General features: G+C 41.1%; 1 protein-coding gene across 1 annotated transcript in view; it reads right to left on the bottom strand.

The window, feature by feature from the left end:
• Nucleotides 1-4,306: 4,306 nt before the first annotated feature.
• The window catches only part of CDH8 (cadherin 8), a 165,589-nt gene continuing 149,228 nt past the window's right edge, over nucleotides 4,307-20,667 (bottom strand). Inside the window, exons 11-12 of the mRNA XM_058033963.1 lie at nucleotides 9,846-10,097; nucleotides 4,307-6,730 (exon numbers count right to left, since the gene is read on the bottom strand). Of these exons, the coding sequence (XP_057889946.1) occupies nucleotides 6,237-6,730; nucleotides 9,846-10,097 (746 nt within the window). The 3' untranslated portion in view covers nucleotides 4,307-6,236. The remainder of the gene's footprint in view (nucleotides 6,731-9,845; nucleotides 10,098-20,667) is intronic.

Raw genomic sequence — 20,667 nt, 5'->3', positions numbered from 1 at the left:
AAAAAAATGCACATCTTTTGTTTTCATATTCATTGGTAAAACTGCCAGCTTGTGAAATTTGGCAGAATGAACTGTGTCAGTGTTGCCATCAGGGAACATTACACTAACAAAGGAAGAAATGACAAAAAGGCCCCCCAACCACAAGACCTCTTTTATAATTCAAAAACAAGCTGTTATGAAAGACAGGGAAATTACTTTCTTTGCAGTTAAATATTTTGAAGGTAAAAAAAAGAAAAAAATCAAGGCTAGGCTTGGCCAACCCAGAAACCCAAGATACAAAATGAGAACCCAGTCCAGATTCCAGATTCAGCCATTATTTTCCAGCGCTGCCTTTCTGGCTGTTTCTTCTGGACTTCACAAATCACAGCATTTCCACAGAAGTAAAGGAAGAAATCTCTGTGTTCCTCAGCACCATGGCATGTCTGTATTTAGACTGGATGAGCATGCCTGGCAGTGTCCCAGGCCAGGCTGGACAGGGCTTGGAGCACCCTGGGACAGTGGAAGGTGTCCATCCCATGGCACGGGGTGGAAAATGATGATTTTCTTTGGTCCTTTTCAGTCCCACCCCATTCCATGAGTCTACACAAGATGGTTGGCCTGGGGCCTCCTGATGAACAGGAATTTGAGCTGTCAGAATTAATTTGTATTTTGTGAGTATCCAGAAAAATATCAGGGCAAGGTACTATTGCCCTCATTTTAGAAATGTTTCTCCAATCGTGGAATAAAACAGGCAACCTCTACTCATCCCTTCCCTCTGCCTCTGGTCTCACAAACCTCCTTCAAACAGGCACCAGAAACAGTGGCACGAGAAGAAAGGGAATTTTGCAAGTTATTCCATATCCCCTCTGAAGAGATGGCTGAGATTTTCATGTTGATGATTTCAGTGGTTTAATGTTTGCAATGTGGGGGGGAGGAAGAACAAAAAAAGAAAAGATAGTTGTGTTGCAATGCTAATGAGCACATTTACAAGGCTCTGCCAGCAATGCTGAGCTTCAGCTCGCTTTTATTAGCCATTTTGGAAGATGTCTTAGTTGCAGTTGCACAAAAAGCATTGTCAGGACTTTTATATTTTCTCATTTTGAATACTGTGACATTACTTGGAGAGGGTCTGGCTCTGCAGCACATAAGCCAGTATCAGTATTGTATAATACAGCAGCTAGACTCATTTTGCAGTGTGATTACAAAACCCATCACTGTGAATTATACAGCAAGTTAAATTGGTTTCCACCTTCTGCAAAGCCAGAATATTATCTTGCACAAATAGTATACAAATGTAGAAATAATACAAGTCCAACTTATCTGAATGACAGAGCACAGAAAGCTTTCATTGCTCACTCCATCAGTACTTTCTATTTTCTGCTAATGACACGTGCTGTGGTCTGAAAGCAAACTCTAGCAACAGTGAATGCTCTCACATTTTACTTTTTACATTTTTATTTTTACGAAGCTTCAATTTACTAGAACATCCTGCTGCTGCTAAAAGCTTTCCAAATCTGAAAAATAATTTTTCAAGCAACCTTTTTACATAGAATCACAGAATGGCCCAGTGTGGAAGGGGGCTTAGAGCTCATCCAGTGCCACCCCAGCCATGGCAGGGACACCTCCCACTGTCCCAGGCTGCTCCAGCCCCAGTGTCCAGCCTGGCCTTGGGCACTGCCAGGGATCCAGGGGCAGCCCCAGCTGCTCTGGGCACCCTGTGCCAGGGCCTGCCCACCCTGCCAGGGAACAATTCCTCATTCCCAGTATCCCACCCAGCCCTGCCCTCTGGCACTGGCAGCCATTCCCTGGCTCCTGGCACTGCAGTTCTGATGAACTTTTGATGAACTTTCCACTTCTCTTGATCAGAAGCACTTGTGAATGTCTGCCACTAATGAACATTTTTTTTCTATTATTCATTTTTTTCTATTATTTATATTTTTCTATTAATTAAAAATCACCATCATTAGCTTTAGATTTTTCAGCATAATTTAAATACTGGATGAGTATTTAAATTCGTATGAGTAACTCAGACTGTCCAGTCTTCCCTGCAAGAGGAAGGGAGCTTGGTGAATCTCACTCTCCTGGATGAGCTGCATTTTCTGGTCCCTGAACACTGACCAGCTGAAAAAGAGTTACATGGTCTTAATGAACTTTCTAACATTATACTTCCAGTATTCCAGTTCAGGATAGGTGTGGTGAAGAGAGGAGCAGGCAGAGGAGAAGAAACAGCCAAACAGCTCCATAAGACTGAAATTATATCCCAAGAAAACCAGATACAGGAAAAGGCTACCTGCCAAAAATGCCTCCTGCTAGACAGACCTTGGAGAAGCTTTCTAAATCCATTTTTCAGTTCTAGAATCCCATGACTATGGAGGCTGTTAAAAAAATTGCCACACACATTTGTAGGTAGATGCAACTGCATGGATGTTGTAGAGCTGATTTATTTTTCTCTTTCTATTAAAATCAGCAGCTCCATCTCTAGCAGAGCTGTACAAATAGAGTTATTCCAAGCAGACTATTTTGCAGACATTCTGTCTGTTCTCCAGACTGAGAATTGTCACTGCTGTGCTGCCACAGAGCTGATGGGATTTGGAGTTGCCATAGTGTTAAATGTTTCTCCTGTGATCAGCAACTGCTGATTTAAATGAAAGTCTTGAGCCATTATCTCTCCTCTGTATTTCACAGTCATTTCAAAGTCATCATAGACAAAAAGGTGTAATGATACCAGGTAAAAAATGTATTTAAATGAGCTTGCTGTGATCTGATTTCAAGGTCAGAGCACACAAACAGCCTCTGCTTTCAGCTGCTGTAAAGGACAGGACACGCTGAGGACCTCCAGCCATCCGAGTTATATTTAATAAACATGTACACACATTCCCTTCACAGTGCTTTCATGTTGAAATGCCTGAGCTGAATTTTGTGTCCTTACAATGTGCACAGAATTCCAGCTCTCGTGGGGGCCATGATTTACTTCAGTGGCTGTGACAAACGATGTGAGGCACAGCCAGGCGAAGGCAGGCCAGGATTGATGGAGCTCTAAGGCACTTGGCACTTGTAAAAGATTTTGAATATTTACTTCTCAAATTTATCAGTATTAATATTTCTAATTTAATGCATTTTCCTTGTCATTTGCAATGAGTCAGTTGCTAATTAAATGTTGTTGAAAAAGATGAATTACACATTTACATGCTTAAAAGGAGTGTCGCTAATATGTCTAAATCTAGATGTGAAATATAGAACTGTGTGATCTAATCCCCCTAAATACTGTTGTTATCCATAATAATTCTATGCTGAGTTAATTGTCAAAAAAGGAGAAGTACTGGAAAAGTGAATGATTGACATTTAACCCTCTAACATGTATTGGTATAAATTTTATATTCAGATTACATGGAATTAGTTTGCAAAATTAATCATTTCCCTTCAGTGGGGAGGCAATGGCACAAGAAACAGCACATCTCCATTGACAGGTCAGAAATTCATTTATTCTTTTTCTCCCCTTTGCATTGTAGCTATTCCTGTTTAAAAGCTGTAGAAATGCCCAATTTCAAACTCTGCCCAGCAGCAGTGACTCCCATCTCTTTTTGACTGACAATGATGAGATTTCTGTCATGCTTTGCCTCTCCTACAGGGCCAGTGATGGGATTTTTTTTGCTAGAAATCTTATTACTGAATGCACTGTCCTGGTCTCAGATGGAACTTTCAATCAGAAAGGCAATCAGAAGGTTTTCCATCTGTGAGTTTTCCTACAAAAGAGCTCTGCTAAACTCTCCAGTGTAGCCTCTCACTCTCAGAGTGCCTTGCCCTGGACGCCAGGGTGGCCCCAGCCACTGCCATGATCCACGTTCACAGCACCTTCCCTGGCTCCCAGCACTGGGATGGACACAGAAACTGGCTCAGCTCCCAACCCCTTTCCTGTTTGAGCTGGTGCTGGATGTGCCATGGCAGCTCAGAACAGCCTGGCACCCAGAGCAAGATGAGTAAGAGTCTGTTTGGTTTTTCTTGTAGTGAGTCACAGAAATACATTTGATTTCATTGAAACCTCCAGGATATCTCCTTTCCTACCATCCTTTACTACCATCCTTTCCTACCCCCTCACTGTTCAGATCAGTGTTTTGCCAAAAGTTTTAGATTCATTTATTCAAAAGTATTTTTGTTTTAGTGCAGTGTAACTTAAATGTATTGGGTACATAATTAATTTCAATGAAATCTTTATAATACATGTCAAAGTGGTATTAATGTATTAGTTACCCACAGACTACAGTCATTAAACCAAGCTGTGCTGCAGCTAAAGCAAAGTCAGTGTTACCATCTGAAATACAGACAAAAGTGGGGGTGATGTGTTAAGAACTTTTTGTAGAATAAGTGCTATTGAGGAACTTTAAGTCAGTGGGTTGTTTTAATCAGCAATGTTTAAACAAAAATCATTTCAGGTTATTTTTCTGCATGGTGCAGTGAATCAGACACTCATAACTCCTGTGCTCTCATCACTGTCAAAATTCTGCAATCACTGTCAAAAATTGTTTCAAATATTCTCCTTTTTTTCTTTTTTTGGTTTTTATTTTGTCTGTATTCAACTAATAAATAAATGATTTTGAAGAAACTACATTCCTCAAAAAACTATGAAGTTATTCCAGCAGATTCATTTCTGCAGTGCCCAGGTAAACCTGAAAGAAAAGCAATAACAAGAAAAGTATTTATAAAAATATATTTCACAAAGTAGGAAACAATACAGGAGTTTCTCTGAATACAATACATGGAGTAAATAAACAAACAATAATATAGCTTCAAAACAAAGTAGAAAATTAAAATGATTTGCATGTAATACGTAGTTTTCTTATACAATTGCTACTTCTAAATGGCAAGTTTGCATTACAAATTGAGTATGCTTGCAGCTTCTAGTGTTCTTTCTCTGTGTGCAAGAGCCCTGGTGCATCACTATGAATATAATAGAAAAAAATGCTAATAACAGAAGCAGTAAAATTATGTACACACTGGTTCCTGCTCTAATACAGTGGAGAACTATAAGCATGTTTTTTTTACTGTACTGTGTTATGTGTGGATTTCTAAAAGTCTATAGTTTAAATATTCACATGAACCAGTTTACTTCCAGCTGTTTGTGCTTGTATTAAAAACACCAGGTACTAGATTTATGAAGATATAAAACTGTCAAAAGTTTTCTCTGGCAATGTTTAATTCCTGCCAGCATTCTCTTAAAATTCAGCTACTGCAAATGGACAGGGAACTGCTTTAACCTGCAACAATTTGTCATTTTTCTTTTCAAAATGTACATGTATGAAACATTCATTATATATAGAAAAAAAAATTCTAACTGATATAATTTAGTTTTCTTCATAATCTTACTCTATAGATTATCAGTCTTAATAAATAAAAGCAGTAATGGACATCAATAAAATATTTATTTCAAAGATTAAACAAATAAATTCGATCTTTAGCAATAAAATCAGCAATTCTTTCATTTATGTAAGTCCATCCCATTTCACAGTTTTTTCTTTCAGAAGACGAAGCACAGGGTTGATCCTTCTTCTAGAAAAAAAGATCCTTTTGTGAAGCAAGGTTTTGCAGCCCTGCCTCTGAAGCTCTACACATTAGTAGTATTTATTACCCATCACTGGAATGGATTAAGAACATGTGAATATTTTAAGGCTTGACACAATATTTAAAGATGATATTCAGTCTGTGGTGGCGTGGCCAACAATTACTGTATGTACAATGGATGGTCACTGCACAGTAGGAGCCAGTAGGAATTGGCAATGCTATTTCTGCTCAGCATTGCTAAGAAGACCAAGATATTGCTTTGAACATTTCTGTGGCGGGATCTTTGTTGGCAATGCAGAAACAAACCTTTAGCTTTACACATACTGGGCAGGAGCTACTGTTCAACAGCAAATCCCTGCAAGTCCATTTCCTAAGAGAGCACCAATTTCTTTTTTTGTTCTTTTCAATTCACTGAAGATAATCAAAGATCCAAATCTCCATCTTCAGAGTGGTCAAGTGAATATCAAATATCCAAAGACTTCTAGACACTCCACATACTTTACTTCACACTCCACAAGACTTAACCTCCTAACATATACTTTTTTTTTTTTGGTTCAACATTACAATGTAGTTGATTTTATAGATGACTGGCGCTAAACTTGCCTCTAAAACAAAAAGCCACATTAGTTTTAACTAACAGCAGTGGCCCTAGAATATTACATGATCATTAAGTCAACAGGGAAAAAGTTTGTAATCCACTGTCAAGTTTCTTTGTCACTTTCTCCGACTGAGTAAAGTTCTCCGAGTCTTTTAAAGCGAGGACCCCATTCACTGAGGTAGTCAAAATTCTGGTCTGAGTCTGATGTGGAGGACTCCAAGGAGCTAAGGGAACCAGCTGCTGACCCTTTTCCTTCATAGCCATAAATCTGGATAGAGTCATATGGCGGAGCTGTGGGATCATTATCAGCTTCATGAAGCCTTACATTAATAAATTCATCAACATCGACACCATTAGGAACAGGTGCAAGACCCTGCCTGGGCATAAATTGAAGATCAGGCTTAATATCCTTACGAGGCAAAAATCCATTAATTCCATCTGGATTTTGCAAAGTTGCAATGTCAAAGGCTTCTGTGTCTTCCTCTCCACCTCCTTCGTCATCGTAGCGAATGATATTTTCCCTCACATCTTCATCATCTTTGATGATCAGAGGCTCATTCTTGTGTCTTCTTAGTGTCACAAACAGCACCACAATGACTGCAAAGAGAGCACCACAAGCTGATTAGGCAAAACATTTCCAACCCAAGCACCACATGGTGAGTGCAGCTGGGGAAGGTGAGAGGTTGCTTTTTTGGGATTGGGAGTAATAAGGGTGAAAAGCTGAAAGACCTATGACTTCAACTCCCTTCATGTGAAGGAAATTGGGTCAGAAGCTCTGATTACTCATCTAGTCTTTGATTATCAGCTCATATTTACATTGGAAGCTCAATTTTATAGAAGCAATAAGATTTCCCATACTCCTAATTTCGAGCCTCAACTTTTCCCTTTGGAAGTGAAGTTGGACTATCATTATTCACATAGTCTATAAAGATCTACATGTTTTCAAATATTAGAGAGTGTTTTTCTGAAAACATAGCCCTAATGGGAGAAGGAAATCAGTGTTTTTCCTACCTGCTTCAAGAGACTCCTATTCTATAACTAAAAAGAGAGTGAGAAAATAAGTGAGATAGAAAGAGCTCAGCTCAATTTCAGAATCAGGGAGTGTTGCATAAAAAACTTGAGATGGGTTGTGCTTGGTTTTGCAGTTTTATGCTTAAACTTCAGCATTTACTGATTTACTGATGTAAATCTCAGTCACAAAGTGAAGCTGCAAAGTGCAGAAATAGAACTCTCCTTTCACTGTTCTCTCCCTTGCTTGATGTTGTACACAAATGTTTTATTAAAATATACCACAATGCTTATCTTGTAAAGCTTTAGTGTCTCTTGTGCCATTACAATCCAGAATAAACTCCTAATAGAAATATACAAATATAAATATATATATAATGGAAAGAGATAAAGCTGTAAGAAGGCATCCAAAGCAGAGAGCCTGGGCTGGGGAAGGGCCTGCAGGGGCCACCTGAGGAGTGGCTGAGGGCACTGAGCTGGGTCAGCTGCAGCAGAGGGGCTGAAGGCAGAGCTCCCTGGGGCTGTAGGGACAGCTCTGAGCTCTGCTCTGGGCCAGGAGCAGGCTCAGGCTGAGATCAGGGCAAGGCTCTGCTTCTCCCAGAGGTGCTGGCACTGCCCAGGGAATGGGCACAGCCCTGAGGCTGCCAGAGCTCTAGGTGGGTTTGGACACCAGGGATGGACAGGGGGGATTGCTGGGGGGTCTGCAGGGACAGGGCTGGGTCAATGATCCCTGTGGGTCCCCTGAAGTTCAGGACATTCTCTGATTCCATGATTCACACAAGTCTTGGAATATACCACAGAGCCATTTTCCAACAGTGTAGCCCACACTGTGTTCACCTTACTGCTCAACACCCCCATGTGATTTTCAGCTTCCCATTCCACACCTGTTTATTCTGTAACTCGTGTGTGTGACTACCTCAGAACAGGACTTTGGTCTCTCTGCTTCTGTCCAGTCATTAGGACATGAGGGATTCAGTCCTACTGCCTGTGGCATCCACATTCTGTGAAAAAAATCCCTTCACCCAGGATTCTTCTGGGAAGTTGAAAAGCCTCAGAGAAAAGGAAAACAATTCTTATCTCATTTGCTTCTCCTGTGTTGTGCTCATGTGGAATGTGTTTGGAGATTGTTTACCCACAGGTGATTGTTTCATTGGATTCTGCTGTGAGTTGTTTTGACTCCTTGGCCAATCAGGGCCAATCTGTGTCAAGACTCTGGAAAGAGTCACGAGTTTTCATTATTATCTTTTTAGCATTCCGTAAGTATCCTTTCTGTATTCTTTAGAATACTATAGTATTCTTTAATATAATATAGTATTATAAAGTAATAAATTAGCCTTCTGAGAACATGGAATCACATTCATCATTCCTGCCTTCGTCGGGGCATTCCCTTCAAATACAATAACTGCCAGCACTGTCAGTGCTGCTGCACGAAGTGTTGGACTGGACTGTTCCTCCTCCTCTCTGAACCTCACACCTCCTCAGAGCCAGCAGACACCGGGGCATTTGTGAGCCATACCACAGGCCAGGCCATGCCATGGGCCACACTGCAGGCTGTGCCACGAGCCAGGCTATGCTGTGGGCCAGGCCATGCCACAGGCTGTGCCGCAGGCCAGGCTGTGCCGTTGGCTGGGCTGTACTGCAGGCCATGCCATGGGCCAAGTCATACCATGGGTTGGGTTGTACCACAGGCTGTGCCATGGGCCAGGTTGTACCGCAGGCCAGGCCATGCCATGCCATGGGCCGTACAGCAGGCTGTACCGCAGGCCAGGCTGTGCCATGGGCTGTACTGCAGGCTGTTCCATGAGCCAGGCTATGCTGAGGGCCAGGCTGTGCCATTGGCTCTATACTGCAGGCTGTGCCATGGGCCAGGCCAGGCCATGCCATGGGCTGGGCCATACTGCAGACCATGTGTCAGGCCATGCCATGCCGCGGGCCGTGCTATGGCTGGGCCATACTGCAGGCCATGCAGTGGGCCGTGTTGTACCGCAGGCCACGCCACAGGCCAGGCCGTACTGCGGGCCAGGCCATGACGTGGGCTGGGCTATATCACGGGCTGGGCCATACCACAGGCTGTGCCACAGGCCAGGCCATGCTGTTGGCTAGGCCGTACCACAGGCCATACCATGGGCGTACCGGGCCATGCCATGGGCCATACTGCGGCCCATGCCATGAGCCAGGCTGTGCCATGGGCCATGCCATACCGCAGGCCATACCACAGGCCAGGCCATACCACAGGCCATGCCGTACCGTGAGCCAGGCCATACCGCAGGCCATACCACAGGCCAGGCCATACCACAGGCCAGGCCGTACCGTGAGCCAGGCCATACCGCAGGCCATACCACAGGCCAGGCCATACCACAGGCCATGCCGTACCACAGGCCATGCCGTGCCACAGGCCATGCCGTGCCACAGGCCAGGCCATACCACAGGCCATGCCGTGCCACAGGCCAGGCCGTACCACAGGCCAGGCCATACCACAGGCCAGGCCGTACCACAGACCATGCTGTACCACAGGCCATGCCGTACCGCGGGCCAGGCCATACCACAGGCCATGCCGTCCCACAGGCCATGCCATACCACAGGCCATGCCATACCACAGGCCAGGCCATACCACGGGCCAGGCCATACCACAGGCCATGCCATACCACAGGCCAGGCCGTACCACGGGCCAGGCCATACTGCAGACCATGCCGTGAGCACCCACCGAGCAGCAGGATGATGCAGGCCAGGATGGCGATGAGGGCGCCCATGCTGAGCCCGATGGGCAGCACGTAGGCCTCGGCGTTGCAGGACTGCACGGTGCCGTCGCTGCTGCAGCCGCACACGCGGATGGTTAGTGTGCCCGTGCTGCTCATGGGCGGCGTGCCGCTGTCGCTGATGATGATGGGCAGCAGGTACACCTCCTGCTTCTGCCGGCTGAAGCCGCTGTGCTTGGCCAGGATGCTTAGGGTGTTATCTGCAAGGAAAAAATCTCAAGATGCATCAAGGGAAATTTAAGTTGGAAAAAGTTTTAGGAAAAGGTTTTTCACAGAAGGAGTGATAAAGTTCTGGAATGGCTGCCCAGGGAGGGGGTGGAGTCACCATCCCTGGATGTGTTAAAAAAGACGGGATGTGGCACTGGATGCCACGTTCTAGTTGAGGTGTTAGGGCTGGGTTGGACTCGATGATCTTTAAGGTCTCTTCCATCTTAGTCATTCTGTGAAATCTGTGAAAATGGCAGCATCTCAACAAACAAGCTCTTCCTCAGTGCCTTCAGGAACCTCAGCACAAACGTTCTGTGGCATGTGACACAGAAATGCCTCTTCTTTCTGTCCAGCTGCCTCAAGAAGTGCAATATATGCATTTTCTTGTGTGATAAGAAGATCATGATCCCTTATTTCTCCTCTGCATACAGCACTACAGAGATCTTCCCATCGATTCACCGCTTTTTTTTCAAGTCACACAGACATAAAAATCCAGCCAGTAAAACAAGAGAGAAATGAGATGTTAAAGAAACCCAGACTTAAAGCATATTCACCAATTAACACAAATCTTCCTTGCCTTACAGCCACAAACTACACATTTTCCACTGCCATAAAAGATTTTTCCTTTTTATATAAAGACAAAAGAAAAGCTAAATGCATTAAAAGTTGTGTGTCTAATTTTAAGAGCTCTAAACATTTATTTGACCTCAATGAAGACAAGAGAGCAAACCAGGCTGTATCTCCCATGGATGCAGACAGGAAATGAGTCTAGGACATCTTACCTCTGCACACATATGCAGAAAGTTAATTTTGGAAATATAAAGAGGCATCTGACTGCATGGCATCCTACACAGCCATAGAGTTACCCAGTGAAATCTCTCAGAGTCACTCAGTTCTCAGTTCACCAGATGAATACAAGTTGATTTTTCTAAAGGTAATCATACTGATTTTAATTTGGATAGTTATAAAAATCACAGATTCTAGACAGTTATAAACACACATATCAGATATCAATAATCTTGTATGTGTCATAGCGCTCAGTTATAAACCATGATTAGTGGCATGTCAAATATACAGAAAATTCTGATTTCTTTATATACTTAAATAATCTGTAACTTTTAACTGTTTTATTCTGTGGAATAAAATAATAGTTCAATATTAGGAATTATACAAGCAGAGTGCATGTTGACTTGCACTAGTTTGCTGTTTGTGTTTTGTTTAAAAAAGTGATTCAGAGAAACAAAGAGTAATGTGTGTGTGTGTGTGTGTGTGTGAATGTTGCTGTGGAATCCAATGACAATTTAAAAATAGAGCTGCACTTCTTGTTTGGAAGAAGGAGTTGAGGTTCATGTTCCTGATGCATCATGAACAAAAGAAAGCCTCCTGATATTTTATGCTCTAAAATGGCCACGTGCAATGCTAAATGTCATTCCGTGGAAGGAAAGAAAACACTGGGAGTGCTCATATGACAATAGGCTTCTCCTGAAGTTCAGGTCCCTTCCCACACAAACATTCTGTGATTCTATAATTTTCTATTCCTTCCACAGCAGAATCACCTACCAATCATGTTTACTTGGCCTAGAGAGGTTCTTCCTATAATTTATATTGCAGATGATGTAAACATTTCAGCATTTTTCATAAATTTAGATTAAGCAACACATGAAGGTCAATCTAAAAATTAACTCCTTCATAAAAGAGAATAAATATGGTCACTTTGCAGAGCAAAAAGGATTCCTAATATTTTTTTTTTCCCCACAGGAAACCTGAGATTTTATCTATTCCAGTTGGAAACAGTCACATCAAAACTGATGGCACCCTGGAGCTAAATAAATAGTCTAGTTCTTCCTTGTGCCCTTTTTAAAATGAAAGGAAGCATATGTGTTTACTGAAGACAAATTTCAGGTATAAGCTCTTAAGAATTCTGACAACTCAAATAGGACCAAAGTCCCTGATGATACCCTGTGCCACATGTGCCAGTGTGCTGCAGTGGAAAGTCACGTGTGTTTGAAGCCGATAATTAATATACATTTGGAAGTGAACAAACCTTGCACTCCTCCTCGGTTGGATGTGCCAGGTGTTAACACATGTGTGCAAGTTAAACCATTTCCTTGTACTCTGCAGGGAAAAGTTAAGTTGGGAAAAGAATCCTGTAGCTCAGTTTCCCTGAATATGGGTGTGTAAAGCCTTACCAAAGTAAGACTAAGTACGGAATGTGCAAAAGTTAATTTCAATCTGATAGCTTTCTTTTCCCCCTCAGCACCCCTCCCTGTTTTCAAATACTGGAAAATAAATTCACCTGTCTGCTGTCATTCTCCTGCAAAATTAAAAATATCCCAGCATAAGCTGCATCCTTAATCCTTTTGCTTTAACCTTTCAAAAGAGAAAATAACTATGCGGTGCTCCATTTCCAGCTCTTTCTTGGAGACAAATTCCACTCAGAGGTGTCACATCTGTAGTCACTTATTTGGAATTCCAGAGACTTTTACAGTTCTATAGCACAGTGCTCTAAAATCTGTACTGATACAGGCTGTTCCTTCCCGTGAACCTGCTGCATCCTTCTCTGCCCAAGCTGGAGCACAGGATTGATTGCTGAGCCCACAGCCCTGCACTTTACAGATATGCAAAAGAGGGAAGGCACCTGCTTTAGGAAGGAACTAAAAAAGAGAAGCTGCACTTGTGGGAACAGCTTCAGATCCCTTCCATCCTCCTGAGACACTCACTGCCATCCTGTCTGCTGCAGAAAATTCTAATAAGCAAAAACCAGAGCATAACTGAGTGAAAAAAGGAAGGATGTACTCCAAAGAGAAGGGGGCAGAAAAAGTGAGAGGAAGGAGAGATGGAGAAAATAAAGTGCTCATCAGTGAAGCTTTGCTGAGTGTAAGAAACCACCTGGTTTATTGATTGCTGGTTGGAAGTGATAACCACCATGGTTATCAATTCCAGTTCGGAAGTAATGAGAGAAAGCAAAAGAGATGCAAGGTATTTGGGATACTAACTGTTAGTTAAGTGAAAAATAAGTTGCAATCGCTGGTCAGAACTATTCAGAAGAGATGTCAAACAAGGAGAAGAGAATAACTTTCTTTTCTAACAGATGGCTTGTTTGGTTGGTTTTTTGTTGTTGGTTGGGGTTTATGTTTTGTTTGTTTGCTTGATTTTTGTTAGAAACCATGTTTGACTAAAAGCGAACATGTTATGCCTGGAAAGAAAAGAAACTGACAAGCAGAAAATAGAAAAAGCAAAATGAAATGACCAAATTGTTTTGCCAATGGGTGGCAAGTCCTCCATTTGACTTAGGAATTTTGTTTAGCAATAAATTCTTTCCCCTTCATAGCTATGTCTTAAAATAAATATACCTTGGTGTTGCTGGAGATGTGCAAGAACAATGATTCCCTGGGTTGACATTTCAGTTTGCTTCCTAGAACTTGAAGATAAATCCTGGCAGCTGATCAGCAATAAACTCAATTTATCTGATTTGCTTTCTCCTTTCTGGACATTCCAGAAGGAGCCTCCTCCAGGAACAACCTGGATGAATGAACTTGGGAGCAGGTGCTCAGCAGGAGAGGGGACAATCACATCTCCCCTTATCTTCCCAATTAACCCACTGATCCTTCCCTACAGCACTGCTCAGGTTGTTTATTTATTCATGGCACTTTTAGCAAAACAAGGAAAAGCACGTGCAGAAAAGCCCCAAAGCTCCCTGCTCACAGAGCTCTGAGGGGTCTGCCACAGGCACAGAGCCACTGAGGGTGTTTCTCCAGCCAGGGAGACACATCCAGGAGAAGCTCTGACATTCTCCATCAGAATGAGTCTCCAGGAATTCTGTGCCCTCTGTGGGGAAGGGGCTGGAGAATTCCATGGAAATGCCTGAGCCCTATGAAATACCCTCTCCCTGGTGATGTACCCACCACCCAGGATGGACCAGGAGCTGCATCCTGTCCTGCAGCCTTCAGGAATGGTGCAAAATCTTAATAACTCTCACAGCATCAGTGTCAGGTCAGGGGAGCACAGCTCTGGACATGCACACCTACAGCGCAGAGCAGGAGCTCACTTTTGCCTTTTTTACATATAATAAAACCTGGTGGCTCAGCTCCCTGGCTGACTCTCAGTCTCTGAAATTTACAAGCAGATTCTTGAAATAACCATGAAAGAGATTGTTTTGGGAATATCTCCCTCACAGCTGGAACAAAGGATGACAATGCAGAAGGTCTTTAAAAGATGTCCAGTGTGGTTTTCAGACAAAGGTAGTTTGCATAACCACAGCAATTACCCCAGGGCCAAGTGCTTTCTGCACATTCCCCAGCTGTTCTCAAATCTCCCAGATCTCTTTTGAGGCTCATGGATGAACAATTTTGAGAAAATGTAAATGCAATCATTTTAATACAAAGCTACTTCTGGATTTTCTGGACACGAGTGACTTTAACAGCATCAACAGCAATCAGGATGTGAAATTAGCAGGCAGGAGTCAATCCCTCCATCTCCCACTTTGTGCAAGAATGTATCTTGCAATTTTAAGCCAGACAATAAAATAACAGAACAAAAGTAAAAATCAGAAGCAGTGAGTTTGCACTTGTCATTTTCTCTGCACACATTATTGCAATTCTTTAATTCCCTTGCAGTCTCTAATATGCTCAGATCAGTGGAGTTCCCTGCTGTGCCACCTTACACCTACAGAATTCTGCCTTTCTTTTTTTATCCCTTTTATAATGTCCTCAGAAAGATCAAATAATTAATGGTATTAAGGACTTTGTGGTAGAAGTTGTTATCTATGCTGGATATATTACTTATGTGAAGAAGGACTTTAATTGGAAACTCTACAGCTGGAAACAGCAGAATGACAAATATACATTTCTTCCTGTTTATTAGAGCTATCATTCTGTGTACATTTTAAAATCTCAGATTCTCTGTAAAATAGGGTTCTTTGACACAAGTAGAAGAGCAGCAGGAATATCCTTACTGTGACACTCCCTGCTTTTTCTGATAAGGAAAAGACAGGGACAGCTCATTGATCTCCAATCTCTCTTCAGAAGTAACATCTATTCTTAAATAAAAACCCCAAACAAAATAACTGAGCAATTGAATTATTATCATCAAGGTTTCAGTAGAAACTAGCAAAATACAGGCAGAAAACCAGAGCACATGGCATCTGAAGGAATGTGAGTCCTAGAACACTCAGCAACCAGCTGCAAAGGCACTAGAGTAGAACATTCAAGAGAATGCTGATGCCATTTCAGCTTTGCATAACCATTAATAACCATAATCAATATGCATGTGTCTCTTGTAATAGTTAATATTCACTAGTGGACACCTTACAATGTCAAACACAGACTTTTAAAAGATCATTTCAAACTTTGGTACTTTTATTTTTCTTCAGAATTCAAACCTAATCACAGAGAAATGGTGGATGACAGGAAGATTCCAATCCCCTTTTTAGAGCCTGAGAATAAAACTGTCAAGAGACACAGAGGTGTCTCAAATAGTCACTGTATAAGTCATTACTAATCATTATTATTTTTAATATTTTCTCAGTCATACTTTGTTTCTAAGAAAAGACTTACAAATAGCACCTTTTTAAATTGGTAGGATTGCACTGCAGGAAAAACCCAGTGACTGCAGCCCAGACAAGTCACTGCCCACAGTCCCACATGCGCTAATTCTCTTGTTTTGAAATTTCTTTCTTTTTCCTTTTGCAAGTACAAAATCCCTGGGAAAGAATAGTCCTGATGCCCTTTCTGATCCACCACAAGAACAGAAGTGGCAACTCCAAGCACACCCTCATCCATGCTCACCTTTTAAAAAGCTGCTGCTCACAAATGGGCCCTGAGCTGAAAAACTGATTTATTTCAGTTTGTTTCAGGCTCCACTTTAGTATAAGTTGGAAGCATCAATTTCCTGCTTCCAAAAGAATGAAATTAATATGCTTTATGAGAAACCCATGTAAGGCAGATTTTTTTTTTCTGCCTTAGGCTGAAACACATTTTAAAGGAATATTTGATTAAAAGGGTGCAATTATAAGTTTGTATGTTATAAATTTGGCAATAGTTAGTAGCTGAAAAAACCCCTATTTTTACATTAAAACTGCTATAACAATTTTTTTTCATGATTAAACTTCATGTTTTCAACATGGCTGTATGTATAAAAAATACATTTTTATGATGACATACATATATGTATGTATATTAATATATCTATATATACAACTGTGTCATGTGTATTTTTACAGCTGTACCAGGCCTTCCTTGATGATTATCTCAAACAAAATCCTCTTGAGCTGTAGTTTACAAGAAAAAGGACCCTTTGTCAAATCTTTGTGCTAAAGACATAAATGTCCTATTCAAATAGAAGGCTTACAAAATCATGTGAAATTAAAGAAGGCCATTTTTTACAGTATATTTTTGCTGATTTATGATGGCCAAACCATATAGGCACTAAAGCCTCCACAGGTATTCCAAACTGACCTGCTTTTCACAAATGTAAAAAATTCATGATGTCTTCAAAAAAGCAGATTGATGATTTCTATCAAATTTGATAGCAGACAGCAGGTTCAGACGAAGAAACTTTTTGTCATAAAAATTCAGCTGATTGATCAAATTCTCTTTCCTGCCCCATAGCAAGTTGCATTCCATACTGGCATAATTAATGGCAATTCACAAAGCATTCCTATGACAAATTAACGAACACTTGAATGATTTTGGGTTTTTTATAGACCTGAACTTTCTGCAATTTCTTAAAACACCAATAAGAACACAGGGAAAGAAAAAGTATTTAGTGTGAGAAAGTGTATTGGTAGAAGAATAATTGGAAAATGTCATATATTTTGTATCTTTGATTATTTTCTCCTCTTTACCAGTTGGCTTAAATAATAACAGTTTATGCCAGAATTGAGCAGCTGAATCAACTAATGAATACAAAAACCTAAACACATTTCCTTGTAGTCCTTTGCAGAAATAAAAAGTACTGCTGGGAATTTTGAATCATGAGCAAAGTAATATTTAATCATGTATACATCATTCTCATATGTTAAAATTTCTTGGAAAGGGGAATAATTATGTTAGTGCTACTGTGTAATACAGAACTTGTAGTAAATAAATTCTTGACAGAAGGGGGAAAAAAAGCCAGACAAATTAACAGTAAAGTGATGATGAATAAGCATTTCCTCCTACCTTTTTCCTTTGAAAATGTGAACTTTAGATAATAGTCGGTATAATTTCTAGTTCTATTCCTCTGGAAAAGTCTGAACTTTAGATAATTGTCTCTTAAGTATTCTAAAACTTTCCTTTGACCTTTAGGCCAGCAGAGCTATAATCAAACATAACTATATGGTCCCTTGCAGTCTAGCAGCAACTCCTGTATTTTGTACCTTGGTTTTTTAACTCATTGAAGAAAGGACAGAAAATCCCTGCTGAAGAAATAATGATGTAGAACACATTGAGTCTGAAATAATACCAGTTTTTTTGTTAATGGAGTAGAGAAATAATTAGGACATGGTACCTCTCTCTCTCTTTTCAATTTACAGACACAGAGAGAGAGAGTCAAAGCAGGAAATTTTGGGTTCTGGGTCTGTTTAAGCTCCACCTTGTCTGAACTGCCCCAGCACATCTGACTGAACCTCACTCACTCTGGTTTGTCTGTTCATCTCTTCCAAGCCCCTTGAGAGGAATGGCAGATTTGTCTTTACAAACTACCTGTGTGTCTGCTGGTAGGTAAAACCAGCACTGGGAGATAAAAGAAACAATGGGAAGGATTCCACTGATTGATGAATGGAAAAAGATATTTGCTTTTACAAATAAACTTAAGGTTTGCTGATAGATGAAATTAGATATTGAGAGACGAAATAAACAACGGGGAAGAAAAAACCCTAAATTCTATAAGAATTACAAATTAAAAGGGAGAGTTATACCTTAGAAGGGGATCTTTGGTATTGGGCCTATTGGGAAGTCTGAACCTCTCAAGAACCTCAGCCAAGGGGGAAAGAGAGAAGGGAAATGTGGCTGGAAATTGGGATATAAAGGAGGCTGTGTTCTCCAAAAATTGGAGAGATCCCAGGGGAATGCCCCATGGCCTCTCCCTTTATTCAAACAAAGAAAAAGGACTCCTCTGTCTCCTTTTTGGACATAAACCTCTGGTGTTTGTGGATTAATTTTCCTAACACCTTGCTGCCACTCGGGCGTGGCACTCCCGTAATGGGAAGCAAACCCAGGCCAGTGAGGGTGTGAGATGAGCTGAACCAGCCCTGGCTTTTGCCCCTCCTGTTTCTCTCCTGCGTGCCAGCAGGCAGCCACAAAGCTGTTTACCAATAATGCCACTGCTGTGACATGTTTGCTCCATTCCGATCACATCACTGCGTGGCACGTGCATTGAATGGTACATCTGTAAAGTGTAAGAATTAATGCAGGTTGCCAAGCTCTGGTTTAGAAAAAGAGATGAAATGGCTGTCAAATGTGTTCAGCATTAAAAATACATTATTAACACAGCAATTTGCATAGACTGATGGATCATTTTTGAAATCTGCATATTCTAGTTGATTTTATTCTGTTGTTATTTTAACCAAAAAGTTTCAGATAGTGATACGGTGTTTTACAGCACTTTGATAAAATAATGCCTATATTTTGCATTTGAACCAAGAACTTTCCAGTACTCTATTACCAGATTCCAACAAAAATGCTGCAAGGGAAAATAAAAAAGCCAAGATATTCCAAGGCTGTGCCATCTGCTTTTCTTTGGAGGGTTAATGGATTCTCAATCTTTCTATGAATACCTACTTAACAAATGCAGTGTGGGAGGAGAAGTTGGTGGCAGACAGGGACCTGAGCCCCTCAGGCCACAGTGACAGGTACAGCTTTAAACATTACCCTGACTGCTGTTCTCTTCTGTGTAGAGCTAAATCTCCACCAGGTTCAGTGAAATTCAGAGTGATTTTGGTAAGGGATGGAAAAGTTCCAAGAATTCCCAGCCATGCTCTTCACCTTCCTCACTTCACACACATCCTCCATTTCTTACATCAGTGACTTCCAGGTCTGCAAAAGTTCACAGACCTGGGGACTGCGAAGACAATCATGGATGTTTGAAGTGTATCTTTCTTTATACAATGTAAACTCTCAATATCACAGTAAAAACCATAAAACTTAAGTAGCAACCTTTTGGGTATTAGAAGTGATGTGTTCTTGCCATTTAAGTAATTTAACATCCATTCCCCATGCCATGATTATCACCTTTTCCATTCCAATTCTGTGCTGAATGTACATAGAGGCTTGGTAGGGATTTACAGCAATTTACCAGTAAATCATACACCAGCCCTTAAAAACTAAATCTGTAATCAGACCTATCAACCATATTGAAGTTTTGTTGCAACAGTAAAAGCCAAATTCTAGCCCTACAACTGTATTTCTATTATGCCACTTACTTTTTACATAATGTCCACTTTGAAATACAGCAGCAGAAAGCAACCAGCAGACTATAAAAACAGCAACCAGCATTTATTGGAATGCTGCCTTTTTGTACTGGTGTAATAAAGGTCTTGTCAGCACTTCCATTACAAAATGCCAATTTTCAGAGGTTTATAACTCTGACATAACAACTTCCTATGAAAAGAAATTTAGAGTGTGGACTCTCTGCCAAAGAGCATTGAAAGTTAAATACAGCTTACGTTGGCTGGGGCATTTTAAGTCAGAAAATAAATTAAAAACAATTCTGACTTAACATTTTCTTGAGCTGGTGCCACTGAAGAAAAAAAATGTGGCTTTGATAGTAAAAAGTGCCAGATCCTGCAGTTCTTATACAGCAGAACTCCCTTGAAGTTCCCTGAGAACAATTTCTGTGAGAGCCCTGAAAGGAGTGCCATTATACATTTTTGTAAATGTCATCAAGAGTTATATTAGCTTTTTGTAATTTGAAAGACTGAAATGTTATGGTGTAACATTGCCCCTGGGCACACAGGCAGCATGATAATGACTTTGGGAAGACATTCTGATATGCAGATTACATATAACAATAACAATTTGTTATCATCAGACCATTAATGGCAGTAATTCAGGCTTCTGCCTCACACCCAAAGGATTCACACATGCCTTATTACAGGCACACCTCTAACAGAGGATGTGATTCCCATGGGGAAAACTCATGGCCTTTTGAAATGCAGGGAAGAGCAAAAGCCATCCAGAGAAGGAATTCCAGTGAGTGAAAAAAAAAACATTTATAGAGTGGAATAGTTTGAAAAAAATTTCAAATGAAACATCCCAGATAATCTTTGGAATGTTTCTGGACAGCATGCAAACATTACATGGAAAAAGCCTGGAATAGCCACAAGTTCCAGACTGGGATATACAGCTGGATCATGGAGAATCACAGCAGGAGCACACACAGATTGAATTTAGATTCCAAGTCCAGGACATACTGCAAGACCCTGCCTTTGCTCTGTACATGGTGGGACACAATACAGAACTTGGAAAGAAGCAGCCAGGGAAAGATGTCAGCACTTGAATTCTGCCTCACCACAGAGATGTTACAAAGTCACTGCTACTATGGGTGAATATTATGAATATATATGTTCATATATTATGAATATAT

The sequence above is a fragment of the Melospiza georgiana genome, chromosome 14, assembly GCF_028018845.1.
Source record: "Melospiza georgiana isolate bMelGeo1 chromosome 14, bMelGeo1.pri, whole genome shotgun sequence".
Lineage (NCBI taxonomy): Eukaryota > Metazoa > Chordata > Aves > Passeriformes > Passerellidae > Melospiza > Melospiza georgiana.
This window is presented reverse-complemented; position numbering and strand designations above follow the sequence as displayed.